The following is a 22,181-nucleotide window of genomic DNA, read 5'->3' as shown; positions in this document are numbered from 1 at the left end:
TCGCATACCCCCTGCCAGAAACCGTGTAGTTTTGAACACTACCAAGTGGAATGGAGGAATGTTCCTTCATCTGAGCCACATCTAAAACATAGGGAGGAGATATCAGGGTTGAACTTGTGCAGTCTAGATGGGGTGATATAGAGCTGATGGAGGAAATTAAACTGGATCAGTCTGTATCTGGAGTTCAATGTGGATGTAACACCATCCCTGCATAGGTCACTCCATAGACCCTCATCAAGATCAATACCCAGATCTTTTTCCCATCTAAGTCGGGGTTTATCTAGCCCAGGCAGTGTTAGTCCTGACATAAGAGCATCGTAAACACGGGAAATGGTCTTGAACAGTGGTTGGTCTGCGTGGCAGAGTTGTTCAATAGGTGACATCTTAGGTAGGTTCCATTGTCCCTTGAGAGACACCCTAATAAAGTTTCGTAGTTGTAGGTAGCTAAAGAAGTCCCTGTTAGGCAAGTGGTATTTCTGTTTCAGCTGATCAAAAGACATAAGAACTCCCTCCTCGTAACAATGTTCCAGAAGAGTGATCCCCTTATCAGACCATGGTCTAAAGTTACTATACTAAGGGGTTTTAGGGGAAAGGAATCCCCCTCGTTTGAACAGCTCATGCAGTGTGCACCATGCCAGGACAGAATGTATGATTAAAGGGTTGTCTGTGATGGTTTTTATAGATTTTCTGTCCCATTTGTAAAACAATTCTGCCCCAGTGTCATCAATTACCTCAAGCTTTTCAATGTTCAACCATGAGGGAGAGGGACCCTTGTCAAACCTCTGAGCCAAAAACCTAGACTGTGCTGCCCAGTAGTACATTCTAAAATTGGGGAGGTTTAAGCCCCCTTGACTGTAATCCAGGGTCAGTTTATCCAGGCCCACCCTAGGGGTTTTGCCGTGCCAGATAAACCGTCTGGTCATCTTGTCGAGAGAGGAAAAGAATGCTGCGGGAACAGGGATTGAAACAGATATAGAAATCTGGGCAGGACATTCATTTTATTTACATTGATTCTACCCAGTAGAGTGAGAGGTAAATCCATCCATTTACAAAGGTCACCCTCCACCTTCTGCAACAAACTGGCCAGATTGAGTTTATAGAGGTTGTTCAGGTTACCATCCACCATTATGCCCAAATATGTGAATCCCATAGGCGACCATCTAAAAGGAAACTTGTGCTTGATGGTATGATGGTCAAAGACAGACAACGGTAAGATTTCGCTTTTATCAAAATTGACCTTATATCCAGAGAAAGAACTATAACACTGTAGTAGGATCTGCAAGTGAGAGAGGGAGTGTTCTGGGTTTGTTAGAAATAAGATAAGGTCGTCCGCAAAGAGTGATAATTTATGGGTATGGGGGCCCACCTCAAAGCCATGTATGTCAGGGCACGTTCTAATAGCCTCAGCCAACGGTTCGATGGCGAGGGCAAAGAGGTGGGGGCTAATTGGGCAGCCTTGTCTGTTCCCACTATAGAGAGGGAAAGAGGAGGAAGTAATCCCATTGGTAGCAATCCTAGCTTTAGGAGATTTGTAGAGTGATTTTATCAAATTTACAAACACAGTACCTAAACCAAACTTTTCCGAGACGAGAAAGAGGTATGGCCATTCAACCCTATCAAAGGCCTTTTCAGCGTCGAGGGAGACTGCGACACTAGGTATTTTGTTTTTGTTAGCAAGGTGAATTATATCAAAGAACCTTCTGAGATTATTGGAGGACAATCTATTAATTATGAAGCCAGTCTGATCTGGATTGACCAACAGGGGAAGACATGACTCCAGTCTCTTAGATAGCATCTTGGTGACCAGTTTACAATCTGTGTTAAGGAGAGAGATTGGTCTATATGAGGCGCACTTTAGTGGATTTTTCCCTTTCTTGTGGATTACAGTAATCCCTGCTTGAGAGAAAGACTCTGGAAAGCAGTTGTCTTCCCTGGCTTTTTTGAGTACCTCCATAAGGTAGAGGACCAACAGCTCCCTAAATGCTTTATAGAACTCTGGAGGGAAGCCATCCTCCCCAGGAGATTTATTACAAGGTAAGGATTTAATGGCCTCCAACAATTCAGGAACTGAGAAGTGTTCACTCAGGCGCTCGCTGTCTTCCCCTGACAGGCATGTGAGGTTGAGAGAGGAGAGAAAGGAGTCGATCTCTGATAGATCATCGCTTGATTGGGAAGTGTAGGTGTCTTCATAGTATTTCTTAAAAGTATTATTAATTTCAGTAGGGTCGAAAGATATCTCATTAGTAAGAGTTTCTATAGCATTAATTGTCCTCTTACTTTCCTCTGCTTTCAGTTGCCATGCCAATACTTTGTGAGCTTTCTCTCCAAGCTCGTAATAACGCTGTTTTGATTTAGTGATGGCCCTCTCAGCTTGATATGTGTTCAGAATATTATATTTCAGTTTTTTATTTACCAAAAGCCTGTATAGATCTTTAGTCGGGCCTCTTTGGTAGGTTCTCTCTATCTCTGAGATTTCAGATTCAAGGGCACTCAGTTCCGCACCGTGTTCTCTTCAATCCTTTAGTATAGGAAATTATCTGTCCCCTCAGATAGGCCTTCAATGTGTCCCAAAGAATGAAACTGTCAGGAGCGGAGGGTTTGTTTGTCAAAGTGAAAATATTGATCTGCTCTTTGATGAATGCACAAAATTCAGGTTGCTTTAGGAGTGTAGAATTTAGTCTCCATCTATATGCTCCATTTACCTTGGTAGGAATGGAGATTGATAATACCAGGGGAGAATGGTTACTAAGCAATCTGGGGAGATACTCGACATCTAACACTCTATGAAACAGTTGTGTCGATAGTAAAAAGTTATCTATGCGTGTGTGTATCTTGTGTGGGTGTGAATAAAAAGAGTAGTCCCTATCCTGTGGGTGCAACTGTCTCCAGATGTCTAGTAAATTGAAATTTTTCATGAATGACATGGTGAGCTTGCTGGCTTTGGTAAGAAGTCAGGGTTTATCAGAGGACCTATCAAGAACTGTATCTAAACAAAAATTTAAATCTCCTCCAACCAGTAACCATCCTGGTGGTGCTTGAGCAACCTGAAGGAAGACTTTCTGAATAAACATATGGTCATCGAAGTTAGGAGCATAGATATTCAATAGGGTCCAAGACTCTGAAAACATATGCCCCTGCACCAAAACAAACCTGCCAGAGGGATCAGAGATGGTGTTGTTGACGCAGAAGGGGATGTGTCTACTTATCAAAATTGCAGTTCCTCTTGCTTTGGAGTTAAAAGAGGACGCAAAAACTTGTCCTACCCATTCCCTCTTCAATTTCTTGTGTTCACTGGCTGTAAGATGTGTTTTTTGTAAAAATACAATGTCAGCCTTTAATTTCTTAAGGTATGTATAGACTCTCTTCCTTTTAAATCGGGCTGTTAAGACCTTTTACGTTGAATGTGACATATTTTAGTGGATTAAGCATAGTTGGGTTTCAAATATGTAACTGAATGGAAATCTATCATATGTAGATAGTTAGGAAATGTTTCAACTTTGGTTTGAACACAGAAGTGACCTATGTGTCTCTTTAGGAAGGAAACAATAAACATAGAAAAAAGGGGAAAAAAATAAAGAATCCCACCCACCCCGATTGTTAGACTTAAACCACAATCCCAACAATCAAACATGAATACACTTGTAGAGATACGTTGCTGCTCGCTTTCCATCTTGCTCTTACTAGCTAAACCTTGGCGTAAACTAAAACCTGCGAGCTCTCTAAATTGAAAACAAACGTTGTGAATAGACATTTATGGCTGAATATTTACTGCCCACGGTAAGGGCTGCTTGAGTCTCTTTTCGAAAGATTAACATAAATGAGGGGGAAAGCAGTGGGCCTAAACCCACTTATTTGCTTCGCCCAGTGATATGGACTAAACCAAAATATACTCTCCTGTAAATGTAATAGACTCACCCCAGAAAGATACGGTTAGTTGAAAATGTACAAGTCAATTATAGCGACCGGAGGATATCAGCGGTTCAGTCCGGATAAGAGAAAACACACAAACTGCATCTTATCCCCCAAAGAGACCGTCCTGGCTCAGACGTTGCTCAGTTCTTTGAGAAAAGTGTACACTTCTCCCGGTGTGTTGAAGAGATGGCTTCGGCCTTTGTACTGAACTTTCATCCGCGCAGGGTGGATGAGGTAGCCGGTGATGTTCTTCTCCTTCAGTGCTTTGGCGGCAGGTCTGAACTGCTTGCGACGTCTTGCGAGATCCGCGCTCATATCCGGGAAAAGGCTGACCCTCTTGCCATCAATGGTGATGTCCCCTTTGGCTCTTGCGAGTTGCAGTACCTTCTCTCTGTCTTGGAAACGGAGGAACCTGATCAGGACGGCCCGTGGGGGCTCATCTGGCCTGGGTTTCGGCGCTGATGTTCTGTGGGCGCGTTCAATTTCTAGTGGCTTGGTGAAGTTGATTATGCCTAGGACATCCGGGATCCATTGAGTGAAGAAACGGACCGGGTCACGACCCTCGCTGTCCTCTTTCAATCCCACCACACGGATATTACTACGCCTGCTCTGGCTCTCCATCTGATCTACCTTGTTTTTGAGGTAGGCATTGTCCTTTTGCAGTTGTATCAAGACCTGGCTATGTCGAGCGATGGTGTCTTCAACTGTGCTAATGCGCAACTCAGCCTCAGTCGTTCTCAAAAGGAGATCATTCAGTGAGGATTTCAGGTCGTCAATTGAAGAATGGAGTTCAGCCGTTTTCTTATCGATTTTCATAGAAAGACCTTTGTTACCATCCTGAATTTCCCGGAGGAGAGTAGCCAGCATGTCGGCAGGCTCGCAAGAGGCCGAGAGCAACAGTCTGGAACTGTCGTTTGAGTTATGAGGGCTAATGCTAATCTTGATAGCTGTAGCGTTATCTTGGGAATCAACGACGTTTTGGTCGTTCCTTCTTGCCTCTCGGTCGCAGGTCCATGGCTCTTTGGGAAGGTAAGTACTTGACAATTTATCAGCCGATGTTAGGATATTGCTTCAACGTTGTTATTTAGGTAATAATAGAATAACTTTGAAGAGCTCGGTTTGACAACGTCGGCTCAGCTCCGCGGCATCACGTGCTCCTGACTATACACTTTTTTCCACTACTGAGACACTTAACCTTCAACAGCTTGGCAAAGTCAACTCCCCAATTATGATCAGAATCTAATGAAGTGTCTGATTACATACTCAGTGCATGGCATACAAGGACATGTTCCAAATATGAAAATGTGAAGATCAGGGCTTAGGACAGAAATGGATTACTTAAATGTAATTTTGGTGTTTTTATGTGCCGGTCTCCTAGCTGTGCTCTATTGTCAACCGGGTATTGCCAACCGGCAATACAGCACAAGGCAAACTGACTCCCATATCATATTACTCACCTGTCCAGGCTGACAGCGGTCATGACGGCTGCACAGGCCACCTGATTGCAGTTGTCCAGTGAGGTGATGATGGTGCAGAGGGTGCTGCCAAACACCCAGTGCCCCCCCCGCGCCCACTGGTGGATCAGGAAGGGCATGACCGTCACATGGACCACATCAGCCACGGCCAGGTTACAGATGTATACATCTGGAACGGTCTTCTTTGTGGTCCTGTAAGATAACGCACATCTTTACCCTTTCTGTACTCTGTGTTAAACACATTCGGAACGAACAATAGTGGACTGCATAACTACTGCATATTTATCACATCTAACAACAAAGCAACAATCTGTGCTTGTTCAAATTTTTTTTGAGAGCTGTTCTGCCTCAAAGGGCAGAAAGAATGGTAGGTAGGTTGGTGGTGGTGCGTCACATTTTCATACACAAGCATGCTTGTTCGCAACCCAACCCAACCCTTCCCGACAGTACACTTAACCAATCAAATGTCTTAATCTTAGCCCAACCCCTAACCCAAACCAATTGGAATTACTTGCCTAAACTCCAGCAATCACATTTCTTTCCTAAACATATCTAATTGTATTAGTTTATGTTCTCAATGCAGAGCTGCCCTTAAGAAGTTGAAGTAAGGAACTCCAATCTGCATAATGCATAAGGTCACATTGTAGGACTGTGTTTTGAGATGATTCCTTCACAACCTTTATTTTATAGTTAACAAACCACAGTGGAGCAAGATTTAAAATAAAGTTAACAAAAGAGTAATAATTCTGCCATCTGTCCTCTAGTGGCTCCTGAACATCACCTTTCAACTTGTTTTATCAAGTGGCCTGAGGTCCTCACTCTACTCTTTGATTCCCTGCATGGGAACATCCCATGATGCACTGCATTTGATTTTACTGACTGGTAAAATCAAAGGCCTTGCTTCAAAGACTCTGTATGGAAATGGAAAGGACATCTACAATCAGTGTACACACAGCCTGGTAATGGGATCTTTAGGATTGCTTTTCAAGTGAATTGTTCCACCTTAATCAGTGTTTCCCAACTCCAGTCCTTGAGAACCCCAACAGCACACATGTTTGTTGTAGACCTCGACAAACTCACCTGATTCAACACATTGAAGGCTTGGTGATTAGTTGACAATTTGAAATCAGGTGTGCTGGTCCGGGGCTACAACAGAAATGTGTACTGTTATGGGTACTCGAGGACTGGAGTTGGGAAACACTGACCTAAAGGACCTGCTGACACCAACTTTTATTTAACCTTTATTTAACACGGAGAAAATACAGTGAGAACACATCCAATTTGTGCTGCAGTGGTACACGTACAGTACGGTGGAGTGAAATCCCCCGGAGAAGGCCTTTAATGTTTGATTGTTCCATGTTACTACTGTCAACTCTCCACTGAGTCCCATATCTCTGACTTTCTGTAGCTGTAAGCCAGGAAGGGCAACTCCAGGCCCCGCGGGCCTGATTGGTGACACACTTTTGCCCCAGCTAACACACCTGACTCCAATAATCAACTAATCGTGGTCTTCAGTTTAGAATGCAGTTATACTGAACAAAACTACAAACACAACAGGTAAGGTGTTGGTACAATGCTTCATGAGCTGAAATAAAATATCCCAGAAATTTTCCACACATACAAAAAGCTTATTTCGCAAAAATTTTGGGCAAAAATGTGTTTAATTCCCTTTTAGTGAGCGTTTCTCCTTTTGCAAAGATAATCCATCCACCTGACAGGTGTGGCATATCAATAATCTGATTAAACAGCATGATCATTATCCAGGTGAGGACATTTAAAGGCCATTCTAAAATGTGCAGTTTTGTCAAACACCACAATGCCACAGATGTTTTAAATTTTGAGGGAGAGTGCAATTGGCACGCTGACTGCAATCCACCAGAAAGTTAATTTCTCTACCATAATGCAACCTGGTCTCAGAGAATTTCATATTCTGTACGGATATCCGAGACACTCCATTTAGTATGATATGTTACGTTTCGCATGGTATGTATTCATTTGTGGATATCCATCACCCATTTCGTATGATATGTTACGAATTACAATTTTGATTATATGTTACAAATTTGCAAAATGTACAATATTTTAGAATTTGCTAAACGTATATGTTAAATTCTGGCTAGTTTGCTAATTTTAGCTAGATGGCTAATTTTAGGTAGGCTAGGGGTTACAGGTTGGGTTACGGAGTAAGGTTAAGGTTAGGGGAAGGGTTAACTAAAAAGGGTTAAGGTTAAGGGAAGGGTTAGCTAACATGCTAAGTATTTGCAAGATAGGTAGAAAGTAGTGAAAAGTTGCTAAAATATTAAAGTTTCCCATATTGAGATTTGAACTCACAACCTTTGGGTTGCTAGACATTCGTGTTATAACCCTCTATGTTATGTAACCATACCAAACGTAACATATCATACTAATTTGAGTGTCCTGGATTTAAATATACTATGTTATGCCGAGTCTGAGACCAGGCTGCATAACATCAACATAATTTTAGAGAATTTGGCAGTACATCCAACCGGCCTCACAACCGCAGATGACATGTAATCACGCCAGCCCAGGACCTCCACATCTGTCTTTTTCACCTGCGGGATCATCTGAAACCAGCCACCCAGATGGCTGATGAAACTGTGAGTTTGCACAATTAAGAATTTCTGCACAAACTGTCAGAAACCGTCTTAGGGAAGCCAATCTGTGTGCTTGTTGTCCTCACTAGAGTCTTGACCTGACTGCAGTTCGGCATCGTAACAGACTTCAGTGGACAACGCTCACCTTCGATGGCCAATGGCAGACGTGTGCTCTTCACGGATTAATCCTGGTTTCAATTGTACCGAGCAGACGGCATGTATGGTGTCATGTGGGGGAGTGGTTTGCTGATGTCAACGTTGTGACCAGAGTGCCCCATGTTGGCGTTGGGGTTACGGTAAAGGGCAGGCATAAGCGAAGGACAACGAACACAATTGCATTTTATCGACGTCAATTTGAATGCACAGAGATGCCGTGATGAGATCCTGAGGCCTATTGTCGTTCATTCATCCGCCGCCATCACCTAATGTTTCAACATTATAGTGCATGGCCCAATGTTGCAAGGAACTGTACACAATTTCTTGAAGCTGAAAATTTCCCAGTTCTTCCATGGCCTGCATACTCACCAGACATGTCACCCATTGAGGTATCAGCTGACCTCATTCCACCGGATGTGCTACCTGTCCCAGACCTGCTGTTTTCAACTCTCTAGAGACCGCAGGAGCGGTAGAGATACTCTTAATGATCGGCTATGAAAAGCCAACTGACATTTACTCCTGAGGTGCTGAGTTGCTACACCCTCGATAACTTCTGTGATTATTATTATTTGACCATGCTGGTCATTTATGAACATTTGAACATCTTGGCCATGTTCTGTTATAATCTCCACCCGGCACAGCCAGAAGAAAACTGGCCACCCCTCATAGCCTGGTTCCTCTCTAGGTTTCTTCCTAGGTTTTGGCCTTTCTAGGGAGTTTTTCCTACCCACCGTGCTTCTACACCTGCATTGCTTGCTGTTTGGGGTTTTAGGCTGGGTTTCTGTACAGCACTTCGAGATATTAGCTGATGTACGAAGGGCTATATAAAATAAATTTGATTTGATTCTCTTGTTTGGTAATTCTAGAAAGGACCGAAGAGAGCGCACTATTCAATCTCTCTAAAACTGACTGAATAGTAGCACTACACTGATCTATTTACTTGTGGGTAATAACATTCAAGCTGGATAATAACCCCAAAAAACATATAAGGCTAGAGAAATGTATTGATAAATATTACGAACGCAGTCAAGGCCAAAAGATGTCAGAGAGGATCCAGTGAAAAGAATTGAGAACCAAACATCAAGCGAAACTATGAGATTCCTCGACAGACCCAGATGATTTATGATTTTCACTTGTAAGTAAAGGATATGAAGGCGAGGCTAGGAATGAGACAAAAAAATCTGTGACACTGGAGAAAGAAACAAATAGGCTAAAAGGTACAGGCAATACTATTGAAGCGGCTGTTAAAGAACTTAAAAAGGAGAACATGTTTCTGAGAGAAGCCTTACTTGAAATAAAGACTAGATCCATGCAAAAAAAATCTAGTACTTACTGGTATCATAGAAAATGAGGGTGAAGATCCTAAAAGTGTAGTGAAAGAACTCCATCTTAAACCGCTACAGAACCTAGGCGACACTGTCAACAAAATCAAACTCGAATGTGTACACAATTTCAGATAGAGGACAGCGATACGAGTGCACAATCGTTGCCAAATTATATATTTTTAAAGATAAAATAATGGTCAAAAGCCTGGGCAAAAGACTTGCTGGCACATAATTGGTATGAATGAGAAATGATCATACCCTAGTCATCAACCAGAGTGAGATCTCGGATGTATTCTACGGTTATCCTCAATCCATCAGTGGGACCAAACGATCCATTTGGGGGCTTGTCCGCTCCCCTCTGTTCTCGTGGCGACGTTTACAACTTGATTTGTTTCCTGATCGGGTGGCCTACAGTGTTGCACCCCACCCACTGGCCTCAACAAGGCTCATCATGGGTCTGGGCTTGTATTTCCCCCTTTGTGTCTCGGGAACCACCCACCAGTGGTTGGTGTCCGAGGCACAAACAAAAAGTTTGTGCCCTTTGTACGAGTTGTCAGAAAGCAGCTTTGTTAGTAGATTGGCCGTAACCTTTAAACCAAATCTCCTGGTGTTTGTGCTTCAAAAAGCTCAGTGGCTGTCTTGGCCTGCCATTCACCACAGCGTCTGTGTGTGGTAACCGTGTCAGTACCTGCGAACTGAGACAAGGAGATCTTTCGGTGACGTCGCACAGTGTTTCACCAGTTGGAGTTGTAGCGGTATTAATTAGAGAAGGGTAAAGAAGATTTTGTTCGGGCGCCAGGCAGGTATTAACCATGCCGAAAGAAAAATAGTAGAACAGCGAGAGTACCAGTACCAGACCCACACACATCAGCAGAAGAGACTGCCTAGAGTGTAGCCTGTTGACCAGATAGCCAGCGGAGAGAAAAAAGAATACACACCCTATAGACCCCACATCACAGCACAGTCCTTCCACAATTCTTGGTAACCCCACCAAACATACCTCATATAATAATAATGGCAGAGCAAATAAACAGCAACTTCATACAATAAAGAATGAACCCAGTCATCACACAGAGGATTTGCAATAGTTTGTATTCTCTTCCAGGGGAGGAGTGCAGAGGGTATGAATGTGTGGTGTTCATATACACACTAGTCCAGCTCCAATGAAACTTCAATGCATTTAGAAAAATAGTCGGTTGCAGTGTAAAGCACTGGATCATAGCGGGAAGAGAAAGAGAGAAAGGGAACAAGAGAGATCTTAGCTGTGGTCTTGAGGTTGCAGGTGTACGGTCTGACTGTCCGATGGTGTGTTGGGTTGTAGGTTAAAGCTTCGCAACAATGTTGCTACTAATCCATTTGATCCATAACCGTCGCGGTCCCACATGAGAACAACCACGTCGTCGAGCGATCACACCGAGGATTGTTCCAAACACTGTACAACCACATACGCTGAAGACAAACAAAAAAAACTCTGCAGCATAGCACACACAACCAAAAATGTCGCGCCACCCAAGAGCTCCTCCCCAAAGAGCTGAACAAGCTCTTTTATTTCCTTCTTCCTACTGCTCATGCGCTCTTAAAGTGGCAGCGCACGGTGAAGGCTCCGTGCAGGATTTCGCCACAGAGTCACAAGATCAGTGGCGGGACTGATACCGTTAGTTTCATTGTACGGGGTTTCTGTCCCCCTCAAAGCGAAAAATGTATCATCGGAAGCAGTGTCCGCTCTGAACGTTGATGCTTTGTTTTGGCCGCGGTGCTTGCGGAAGTGTCTGAAGGACAAGTAAAGTTCATCTTAGCTGCAGTATTGCATGACTCTGAGGGAAGTTGCTCACTCAGAGTTCTGGCTCGAAATCATGAAAATAATATTCTCAGGTTTGTTGATTGAATGTGACGAGATATTGTAATATCCGAGTCAGATTCTGCACCAAGAGGTGTCGTGACCTCTTTTTCCCAAGATGACTGTGTTGTAGCCAGCGTTAAGAGAAGACGGCGTAGTCAGTAGAGATGGCATGGTTACTTGTGACCACCATTTTTCCCCCCTCCAATCCATCAGTGGGACCAAACGATCCATCAAGTCTGCTCCGAGTAGCAGGTGTTCCGTTTCGAGTCTGGTAACATACACAGGGTGAACAAGCTATATGTTTTGGAAGTGTAGTTTCAGCATGAGTAACATTGTGCGAGGCGAGGTAGTCCGAGTGAAACCTCGAAGGTTAGTTTTGCATCGTTCTGTTTTTGACTGACGGTTAGCTGGGTTCACAGTCCTTTTGAGATCATTTAACAAAGATTGAGATACGAGCGATATTGTCGAGCCAGACTCATTTAGCTTATGGGTTAAGCAGTCCTCCAGAACCGTTTCCAGGTAGCGATTTTCAAAGTGTAGTGTTTGCTCAACAACGTGATGTCATTTGTGTTCATGGTGAAAACAGATCGACTTATTGGCGTTTGTGTAGAATTGGCTATTGTGATGTGGTTTACCTTGTGCATCGCGACATTTGTATCTGAGTCTATAGTCAAAGCCTGTGGGCTTGCTTCTTGATTGAGCGGGCCCTGGATAGGGTTTCGAGTGAGAGCAGGGTTAGATTACACCTCTAATTGCAGCCCAAAAAAGTTCAAGTAACAGACCCATCTCAACGTCAACTGTTCAGAGGAGACTGCGTGAATCTGGCCTTCATGGTCGAATTGCTGCAAAGAAACCATAACAAAGGACACCAATAAGAAGAGACCTGCTTGGGCCAAGAAACACGAGCAATGGACATTTCTGGTGGGAATCTGTTTCCAACCACTGTCTTTGTGCGATGCCGAGTAAGTGAACTACTGATCTACGCATTTGTGGTTCCCACCGTAAAGCATGGAGGAGGTGGTGTGGGGGTGCTTGCTGGTGACAGTCTGTGATTTATTTAGAATTCAAGGCAAACTTAACCAGCATGGCTACCACAGCATTCTGCAGCGATACGCCACCCCATCTGGTTTGCGCTTAGTGGGACTATCATTTGTTCTTCAACGGGACAATGACCCAAAACACACCTCCAGGCTGTGTAAGGGCTATTTGACCAAGAAGGAGAGTGATGGAGTGCTGCATCAGATGACCTGTACTCCACAATCACCCGACCTCAACCCAATTGAGATGATTTGGGATGTGTTGGACCGCAGAGCGAAGTAAAAGCGGTAAAATCATGGATATATTGGAACTAGTGGCTTTATGGAGGCTTAAATATCCTGACCTAGTGAGTGAGATATCCATGGCGGAGGCTCAATCAAGCAAGTCATCTTGATTACTTTCTTACGTCATCTTCGCTGACACCAAAAGTTTAAAGTCCAAGTGGAATTTATATTTAAATGCCTGGAATATTTCAATTTTGGAGAATCTCTTAAACAATGGTTTAAAGTTATGTATAGTAACCCTAGGTGTAAAATAGTAAATGACTACTTCTCAAAGTATTAAACTGTTGAGTAAAACAAGGTTGTCCACTATCAGCAAATCTATTCATTATGGCCATCGAAATGTTGGCTATTAAAATCAGATCCAACAATATCAAGAGGCTAGAAAATAAATATATATGGGCGATTGGAAGTGATTACAAACTACAATCTGCAATATTAAAGCTGATCTACCCCCTAAAATAAATTATATCATAAATAGGACTGGTGGTGCTATGTCACACATGCAGCTAAGAAACGTATATGGAAATGTATGCTCTACTCAAAATTAAACTAATTACCGCAAAAATGTAAGAGGTAGGTGTGGAAGGGAAAGTTAAAAGCTTGTCTGTCGGCCCTGCATTAAAGAACTGATAAAGGTTCATTTAAGGACCAAAGAAAGGACAGCGCCATAAAGATAGGAAAATAGTTGAAGAGATTTCCATGGCACATGGTTTATTTACTGATATTCAAAACAGTTTTTCAACACATTGTTGCAACCATTAGACATTAGCTAGATAATCAATGGGTGACGCAACCATCCCGGCTCTGCAGATTTTGCTGCAAAGAGACATAATCATTAGATCATTTGTTTCGTACTCTCCATATGTAGCTTATTTTTTGGTCGCAGGTTCTGAAAATAGCACTGCTGGGTGATATAAAAAGTCGTAGTCAATCGATCAATAACAATCTTAGCAACAAGGTTTCTTTAATTTACAATATGTAGAAACTATGAGAATAGAAAGGTTCAAAACTTTTGTAACCGCACAGTTGGAAAAATATATGGCAAATAGAAATAAAAGCTGGAGGGTCTTCAGAGATGGATGGGAGGAGTTGAGGGTAGCTGAAGGACAGGACTAAAAACAAAGGATAACTTGTAAAATATACTGTGTCTGTAAAAAGTATGAATAAGCTGGAAGTAGACGCCTAAGTTTTGTCCATTAGTTTACTCCAATTAGGGGAGGGGTGGTAGGGTTAGGGGAAAATAATAAAGGCAAATATATATTTTATATACAGATGAAGTCAGAAGTTTACATACACTTAGGTTGGAGTCATTAAAACTTGTTTTTCAACCACTCCACACATTTCTTGTTAAGTATAGTTTTGGCAAGTCGGTTAGGACATCTAATTTGTGCATGACACAAGTAATTTTTCCAACAATTGTTTATAGACAGATAAATTTACTCTATCACAATTCCAGTGGGTCAGAAGTTTACTTACACTAAGTTGACTGTTCCTTTAAACAGCTTGGCAAATTCCAGAAAACGATATCATGGCTTTAGAAGCTTCTGATAGAGCTAATTGAGATGATTTGAGTCAACTGGAGGTGTGGCTGTATTTCAAGGCCTACCTTCAAACTCAGTGCCTCTTTGCTTGACATCATGGGAAAATCAAAAGAAATCAGCCAAGACCTCAGGAAAAAAATTATAGCACCACAAGTCTGGTTCATCCTTGGGAGCAATTTCCAAACGCCTGAAGGTACCACGTTCATCTGTACAAACAATAGTACGCAAGTATAAACACCATAGGACCACGTAGCCGTCATACCACTCAGGAAGGAGACGTGTTCTGTGTCCTAGAGATGAATGTACTTTGGTGCGAAAAGTGCAAATCAATCCCAGAACAACAGCAAAGGACCTTGCGAAGATGGTGGTGGAAACCGGTACAAAAGTATGTATATCCACAGTAAAACGAGTCCTATATCGACATAACCTGAAAGGCTGCTCAGCAAGGAAGAAGCCACTGCTCCAAAACCGCCATAAAAAAGCCAGACTACAGTTTGCAACTGCACATGGGGACAAAGTTGGTACTTTTTGGAGAAATGTCCTCTGGTCTGATGAAACAAAAATAAAACTGTTTGGCCATAATGACCATCGTTATGTTTGGAGGAAAAAGGGGGATGCTTGCAAGCTGAGAACACCATCCCAACCGTGAAGCACGGGGGTGGCAGCATCATGTTGTGGGGGTGCTTTGCTGTAGGAGGGACTGGTGCACTTCACAAAATAGATGGCATCCTGAGGCAGGAAAATGATGTGGAAATATTGAAGCAACATCTCAAGACATCAGTCAGGAAGTTAAACCCCAAGCATACTTACAAAGTTGTGGCAAAAGGACAACAAAGTCAAGGTATTGGAGTTGCCATAACAGAGCCCTGACCTAAATCACATAGAAAATGTGTGGGCAGAACTGAAAAAGCGTGTGCGAGCAAGGAGGCCTACAAACCTGACTCAGTTACACCAGCTCTGTAGGGAGGAATGGGCCAAAATTCACCCAACTTATTTTGGGAAGCTTGTGGAATGCTACACAAAATGTTTGACCGAAGTTAAACAATTTAAATGGCAATGCTACCAAACACGCAATTAGTATATGTAAACTTCTGACCCACTGGGAATGTGATGAAAGAAATAAAAGCTGAAATAAATCACACTCTACTATTATTCTGACATTTCACATTCTTAAAATAAAGTGGTGATCCTAACTGACCCAAGACAGGGAATTTGTACTAGGATTAATTGTCAGGAATTGTGAAAGTGAGTTGAAATGTATGTAAACTTCTGACTTCAACTGTACACGTTTACAACAACAACATGCAGACAATTACATTGATGGACGCCACAATCCATCAGCTATATTAAAGCTGATCTACACCCTATAAAAATACATCTATGCAAAGGAGATGTCGCTCTGCATCAGGCAAATGGTCCAACCAGATTCTGACTGGTTTTCTGATCCACTTGTATTTTTTTAAAGGGTTAAGTGCCCTACAGATGCATATCTGTTCCCTCTCATGTGAATGTCATAGAATAGGGGTTAATGAACTGTAACTTAGTAAAATCATTAACACTATTGCATGTTTTATATTTTTAGTTTATACAGGTGTGTGAGCTTTAGGGCTGGGGGGAAAGTTTGACACCAATCAGGCCATCGAGGACTGGAGTTGCCCATCCCTGAGCAGAACTGTGGGTGGTCAGCCACAGCGGTTGAGAAAATATGCCTTAACATAATCCGCACAGTTAATCCATTTGTTTAATCCACACACACATTAGATTGACTGACTGAAACCCTCTCCACCCAACCCCCCCCCCCCCTCTCTTCCCCCTCTCAATTTCTTCCTCACTTTTTCTCCTCTCAATCTTTTGCTCTCACCCCCTCTCGATCAGTGAGTTTCACATTGATCAAATTCTCAAAAGGAAAGGCCACATTCCCAGTTAATTGATCGTCTTCAAAAAAAACTACAAGTATTTAATGAATTCGCCCACAATGATAGCAATGAATTACGAGTAACAAATTGTTAAAATCAGCCAACTGAAGGAAAATGGCTTTCCACAGTCCAGGGTGCTTAACGTGGATTTACAAAGCGCATATTTTCAGTAAAAACGAAATGTCACATTAAACTGCATCTCATACAACAGTTATGTTAACTCCCTCATGTTAAACAGAGCATAGGCCTATTTTGTATAATGAGTAATGAGTGTGTACAATGCACAATAACAGATCAGTGAGTGCATTGACTTAAATAATGAAAAGGCAACTGGTACATTGGTAATGAAAAGTGTTTGGCATCCAAATCAAACTATTCTTTTTTATTTAACTAGGCAAGTCCGTTAAGAACAAATTCTTATTTACAATGACTGCCTAGGATCAGTGGGTTAACTGCCTTGTGCAGGGCCAGAACGACAGATTTTTACCTCGTCAGCTGGGGATTCGATTTAACAAACTTTTGGTTACTGGCCCAACACTCCAACCACTAGGCTACCTGCCGCCCCTCATCTAGCATGAGGTAATTTTAACAATGGGACATTTTTATTGAATTAAATATTTACTTTCGAACAGACACTACACATTTTAATGTTTCTAGAAAGTAAATTCATTAGTCATCTAAACCATTTATAACATTTAGTAAATCCATCTGCTTAACTTTGGCAGAAAAAGTGTTAGCTTTGTTGTGATATCAATGTAGACGGCGTTGTCTGGACATATCCCACTGGGCACACACTGGTTGAACTGAATGTAATTTGTTAACGTATTTTGACGTGGAATCAACGAGGGAAATACGTTGGATTTGAAAAACGTCATCAACCAGTACTGTTCGTCTCATTTCAACCAGTGTTGTAAACATTGAAATTAGGGTAAAGCTTCAATTGAAATACATTGATGTAACAACCTGTTCCGGTTAAGTCAAGCTAATTCCAACAATCTTCAGAACTATTTCATTTAGTTTAACGTTTTCACGTAGAATCGTAAATAATATTTTGTTTGCTATATATATTTATTTTATATTTGACCAGACATTTATTTGACCTTGGTTAAATGTTGATAGTAAAATGGTACGTTTGAATCAACGTTATTGTTTCAACGTCATGCTATCAATCTAAATGAGGTAAATTGAAACAAAATGTCAAGTCACAATCCCAACGATTCCTGCCTGAACAGTGACTCCTACTGTTAGGAGGGGTAATGCAGTTAAGTGAGAATGAGTCTGTCATCCAGATGCTTGCCTCTATGTCCCGTGCTTAGCTGGGTTCGTTTCAGCTGAGCGATCATGTCAAAACATTTTAGATATTGATGAGCTTCCATACTCATTTGCGTAGACCAAGGTTCCCCAAACTCAGCCCTGCCAAATTCATTATATGAATAATACACTTTTACTTTTGGATATTGTATTTTTATATAAAGGATGGTTGGTTGATACAAAACAAAAAATGTAGTCTACAAAATTATTAATATGGTGGATTCACGTCATCAAGCAAAGTTGAAGAATAGGGCTAAATCAAACTATTTTAGGTGCATTTCAAGTCTGATTTGTTTTCGTGTGTTTCTTTGACTTTGCTTTATGGTTTAGATGGAGATGTGAATCCATCATATCAATGATTCATTTGTAGACCCATGGAACTATGAACGCAACCAATTAACATTTAAGGGAGATGTTCTCACTGAAGTTTATTACCCCTCATAACAGGAGCCACTGTTCAGGCAGGAATCGTTGGACTATGGCTTCACATGATATTTCAATAGGCCTCTTTATTCTAGGTTGATGCTATGTTAAAACAATTACATTGATTTAAACATACCATTTTACTATCAACATTCAAACAAGGTCGCATAACATGTATAACATTCTACATAATTTTCAACCATTCAATATAAGATGAAACCTATGTTTCTATGGAATTTGATGCAATTTCAACATATACATAGTTCTGACGATCATCTTGAAATTAGATTGATGTATGAACCCGTTAGTCAGGTTGTCAGGTTGTCAATTTAAGTTATAGTTTTAACTTAATTGCTATGTTTACGTCAGTTGAAATTTAGATGGTCAACTTTTTTCAAATCCACTAATTCCGCGTCACAATATGTTGACAAATTATGTTGAAACAACTTTGATTCAACTTTGTGCACTGTGGAATGCAGTGATACATACCTTAGGATAGTCACCAATACCAGAATGTTTCCTACTAGCCCCGTTGAACACAGGATTCCAATGAGAGAAGGCAAAATAGTCGTCTCTGTTAGATGGACAAAGTTATAATAAATCAGATCATGGTCATTGCACTCATTGTCACAAGATTCATTGAGAAGAATTTGCGAGGTCCGATTCCAGAATACACGTCCGTCCATGGTGGAAAAGCAAAAACGCGTCCAAGAGCTGGTGATGAATTACTGAAACTGAACTAAATATGCTGTTCCATAGTCAGGTGGTGGTGAAGAATTTCCAATCATCACTGCTCAACGGTGGGAACTAACGTTCTCCTGAAGACTTGCAATGAAACTCCAAGAGCTCATTACGCACGCAGTTTGAACAGACGCGGTATACATGCTCATTTGCGTTGGTCATGCTCGGGATGCTGTTTATCAAACGGAACACATTAACCCGATTTTATACGTTCCCAGAGCAGAACAGGATGTTTTCTCTTGAGATAAGATTGAGATTATTTGTCCAAACATACTATTAAAACGTTATTATTAGACATATCTTGTAAGGTTTTCAAAACAAAGAAAAATAAAACTATTTCCAAATGTAATGTTAAACGTTTAAGTGTTAATAAAATGTATCTGGTGAAATTACTGTTTTCCTCTTTACACATAGTCAGAATGTTGTTGTGCATTTGCACAGTCTAAAACGCCACCAAAGGTCAATACATTGTGTGGCCTATGTCTGATTTACTGTAGTGAATCTCCTTGAGTTCCCTAGTCAAACATAGGCATGGAGTTGTACAGTGCCTTGAAGTATTCAGTGTTACAGGCTGAATTTGAAATGTATGTACATTTAGATTTTTTTTTTGTCACTGGCCTACACACAATACCCCATTAATTTTAAAGTGACTTGTTTTTAGACATTTTTACAAATGAATGAAAAGCTGAAATGTCACGAGACAAACATTCAAACCCTTTTGTTATAGCAAGTCTAACTAGATTCTGGAGTTAACATTTGCTTAAGTCCCATCATAAGTTCACGTGCAATAAGTGTTTAACATTTTTTTTTTAAATAACTACCTCATCTCTGTACCCCACATACAGATAATTGTAAGGTCGAGCAGTGAATCTCAAACACAAAACCAGGCAGGTTTTCCAATGCCTCGCAAAGAAGGGCACCTATTGGTAGATGTTTTTTTTTTTTTTATGCAGACACTAAATATCCCTTAGAGCATGGTGTAGTTATTAATTACACTTTGGATCGTGTGAATTCTTATGTAAATTAATGTTTGTTTCATTTTCAATACACGTTTCAATACACGTAACAACAAAATGTGGAATACGCCAAGGGGTATGAATACTTTCTGAAGGCACTGCATACCATAAATGTATTCGCAAATGGACTAAAACCTGTCTGTGTACTGTCCTCTGGAAGATAATGTTCGGAAGACTGTATGTAAAACACGTACTGTACACCAGCAACCCTTAGAAAACCACAGTGGCCATCTTTAATGTTAATGACAATATCTGTAGTTCAGTGCCTGTACACGACAGAGCCATGTCATGTGGTGAAAATAAAACCCATGGTATGCTTACACAATAGCACACTATAGTGTCATGTCCAATGTGTAACACCCACTATCAAGGGAGGAGAACGTTGAGTGAAATGTACTTGTTGTTGATATGTATAGCACACACACGTTAACTCAGTCAACACGCACAGTTTTTGTGCCAAAACATTGTAGTGCAATTTAGTTAGAAAAGCAATGGTTGAATCAATCAACATTGTTTCCACACCATGGAGACAGCCAAGGAACCCTTTTCTCTAAGCGAGTAGCACACAAGGGATTTACATAAACCTGTATGTTTAATTTGTCCCCTATGACTGAACTAAGTTGAGCCTATTTCCCAAGTGGCGCACCGGTATAAGGCATTGCACCTCAGTGCAAGAGGTGTCACTACAGTCCCTGGTTCAAATCCTAGTTAAATAAAGGTTAAATAAAAAAATAAAAAATACATACAACTGAAGATGCAGCATAAGAGTAGAATCATAATGTCCAGGTGTTCTAATTTCTTTTAAATACCTGTTACTTCCTAATTACACTGCCTTGCGCAGTCACCTGTTCGAATTGCCAGTAATCTGTATTACAAGGACCACTTCTCAGTGTTACCAGATATTCTGGCAAAGAATCCTCATTACGCATCTAAAAGACCTGGTGAGAAAACCCCTACCAGGTAGGTAGACACAGACAGATCCAAATATGACCTAGTAATGGGAAAATTTGGGCTTGGTATGCACAACTTGGGTCCATTCCTGATTTCAGCAAAGTTGAGAAAAGAAGTGGGGAAGCGATTAGACATCGGCGGAGATCTAACATGAAGAGAGCACATATTGCCACTCCTCTTATCACCCCACTGAGCCCATATGTGTTTGGGGGAATCAGAGTCCAGACAGGCAGGGATTCCTATCTTCACTCGAGGCAGCGGGCTGACTGCTGGAGCACTTTGCATAAAGATAAGGGGATGAAGAAGATAAATAATTGCTTTATCGTCTGAAGGATTGGAAAGAGAGCATCACTTATAACTGAGTGGTTTAAAAGACGAAAAACAAAACAACAGTGGTATCATAAATGAACCAGACATGTCAAAAGTCCCCACGTAGCAACACTGCATTGTCGTGATAGCTACAGTATGGTCGGAGGATCTCATTTCTTTTGCAAGTCTTTTTCATAAAGGAGCCATATATTAAGCTCTCACGTCACATATTACAAGACGTGATAGAGCTATGTAGCTATGGTCGGGCATTCTAAGGTCTGTTGCAGCCTATAAAACATGGCCCTGCCCAGTCACCTGTTTGAGCAAGTGATCAGTATTACGGGGTTGACCACCTCTCATACCCAGACAAAAGCTAAAGGTCACTGCTTAGCGGCGTCAGTCCATGGGTAGCTCTCACTGTGCTGAAGTCAGTGTCAGTATTTTTATTTCCTTTTTATTGGTTACTCTGTCTTCAAAAGAGAACATTACAATCAATATTTTTGACTTTACTTCCTGAACTTCTCAAGTAAATAACCAGATGGACAAATAATGTCTCGGTCAATTCTCTCAAGGTGTTTGAGTCATTAGGTGGAATACGATCAGTCTTACCAGGGGCTGAAAGACCTACTGTACACTCAAAACAAACAACACAGTGCTTCTCAAGAGAGTGTATAGACTAATGATTTTAAGAATCTATCAAACAATATGATGACAGACACCAGAGTATGTGAGTGGAGCAGAGCTGGAGTGGAGCGAGGACAGGAGCCTACCCAATTTGACTGGAGAGTGGAGAGAGATTCCCAAAGGCTGGAGTGTCCAATTTTGCGCCAATAGCTTCTCCAGTAGCACTCACTTCACAAACTCAGGGCATACCCGACCCAGCATGCATTTGGAGTCTACTTGTGGGCTGCTTTAGGCCCTTGCTTTAGCTACTGTCATGGAGTTCGCTAAATATTTTCAGAAAGAAACTGAAAAAACAAGGTGACTTACAAAGATGAGGACCAAGAGCAAGAGAGGGAGTGCGGTGATGTAATGTCCACAAATAAAGAATCATTGTGGAATCTGAAAAGACACAAATCCTGAAAGCATGATGGTGTACTTACTACGTGCACATGCTAAAAGAAAGGAATGAGGTGGTTAGCTAATTAAGTCATTGCAGCAAAGTATTTATAAACAAAAAATCTGATCTCTTAAAAGTTTCCTTCATTTTTGTTCTATTATTTATACATAATTGATTTTGTCCCAATAGGCCTGAGATATTTAATCTTTCAAGCAGCTTACCGTTTGGTTGAGTTATTTTTTTATTTATTATAAATTACCCCTTTTTT

At 41.3% G+C, this 22,181-nt stretch overlaps 1 protein-coding gene across 1 annotated transcript in view; it reads right to left on the bottom strand.

Annotated features, from left to right (window-relative positions):
* Positions 1–18,702, bottom strand: part of LOC129837867 (melanin-concentrating hormone receptor 2-like) — a 35,920-nt gene extending 17,218 nt beyond the window's left edge. Inside the window, exons 1-2 of the mRNA XM_055904349.1 lie at positions 18,326–18,702; positions 5,370–5,579 (exon numbers count right to left, since the gene is read on the bottom strand). Of these exons, the coding sequence (XP_055760324.1) occupies positions 5,370–5,579; positions 18,326–18,522 (407 nt within the window). The 5' untranslated portion in view covers positions 18,523–18,702. The remainder of the gene's footprint in view (positions 1–5,369; positions 5,580–18,325) is intronic.
* Between the last annotated feature and the right edge of the window lie 3,479 nt (positions 18,703–22,181).

Source organism: Salvelinus fontinalis, chromosome 38, assembly GCF_029448725.1.
Source record: "Salvelinus fontinalis isolate EN_2023a chromosome 38, ASM2944872v1, whole genome shotgun sequence".
Classification (NCBI taxonomy): Eukaryota; Metazoa; Chordata; class Actinopteri; order Salmoniformes; family Salmonidae; genus Salvelinus; species Salvelinus fontinalis.
This window is presented reverse-complemented; position numbering and strand designations above follow the sequence as displayed.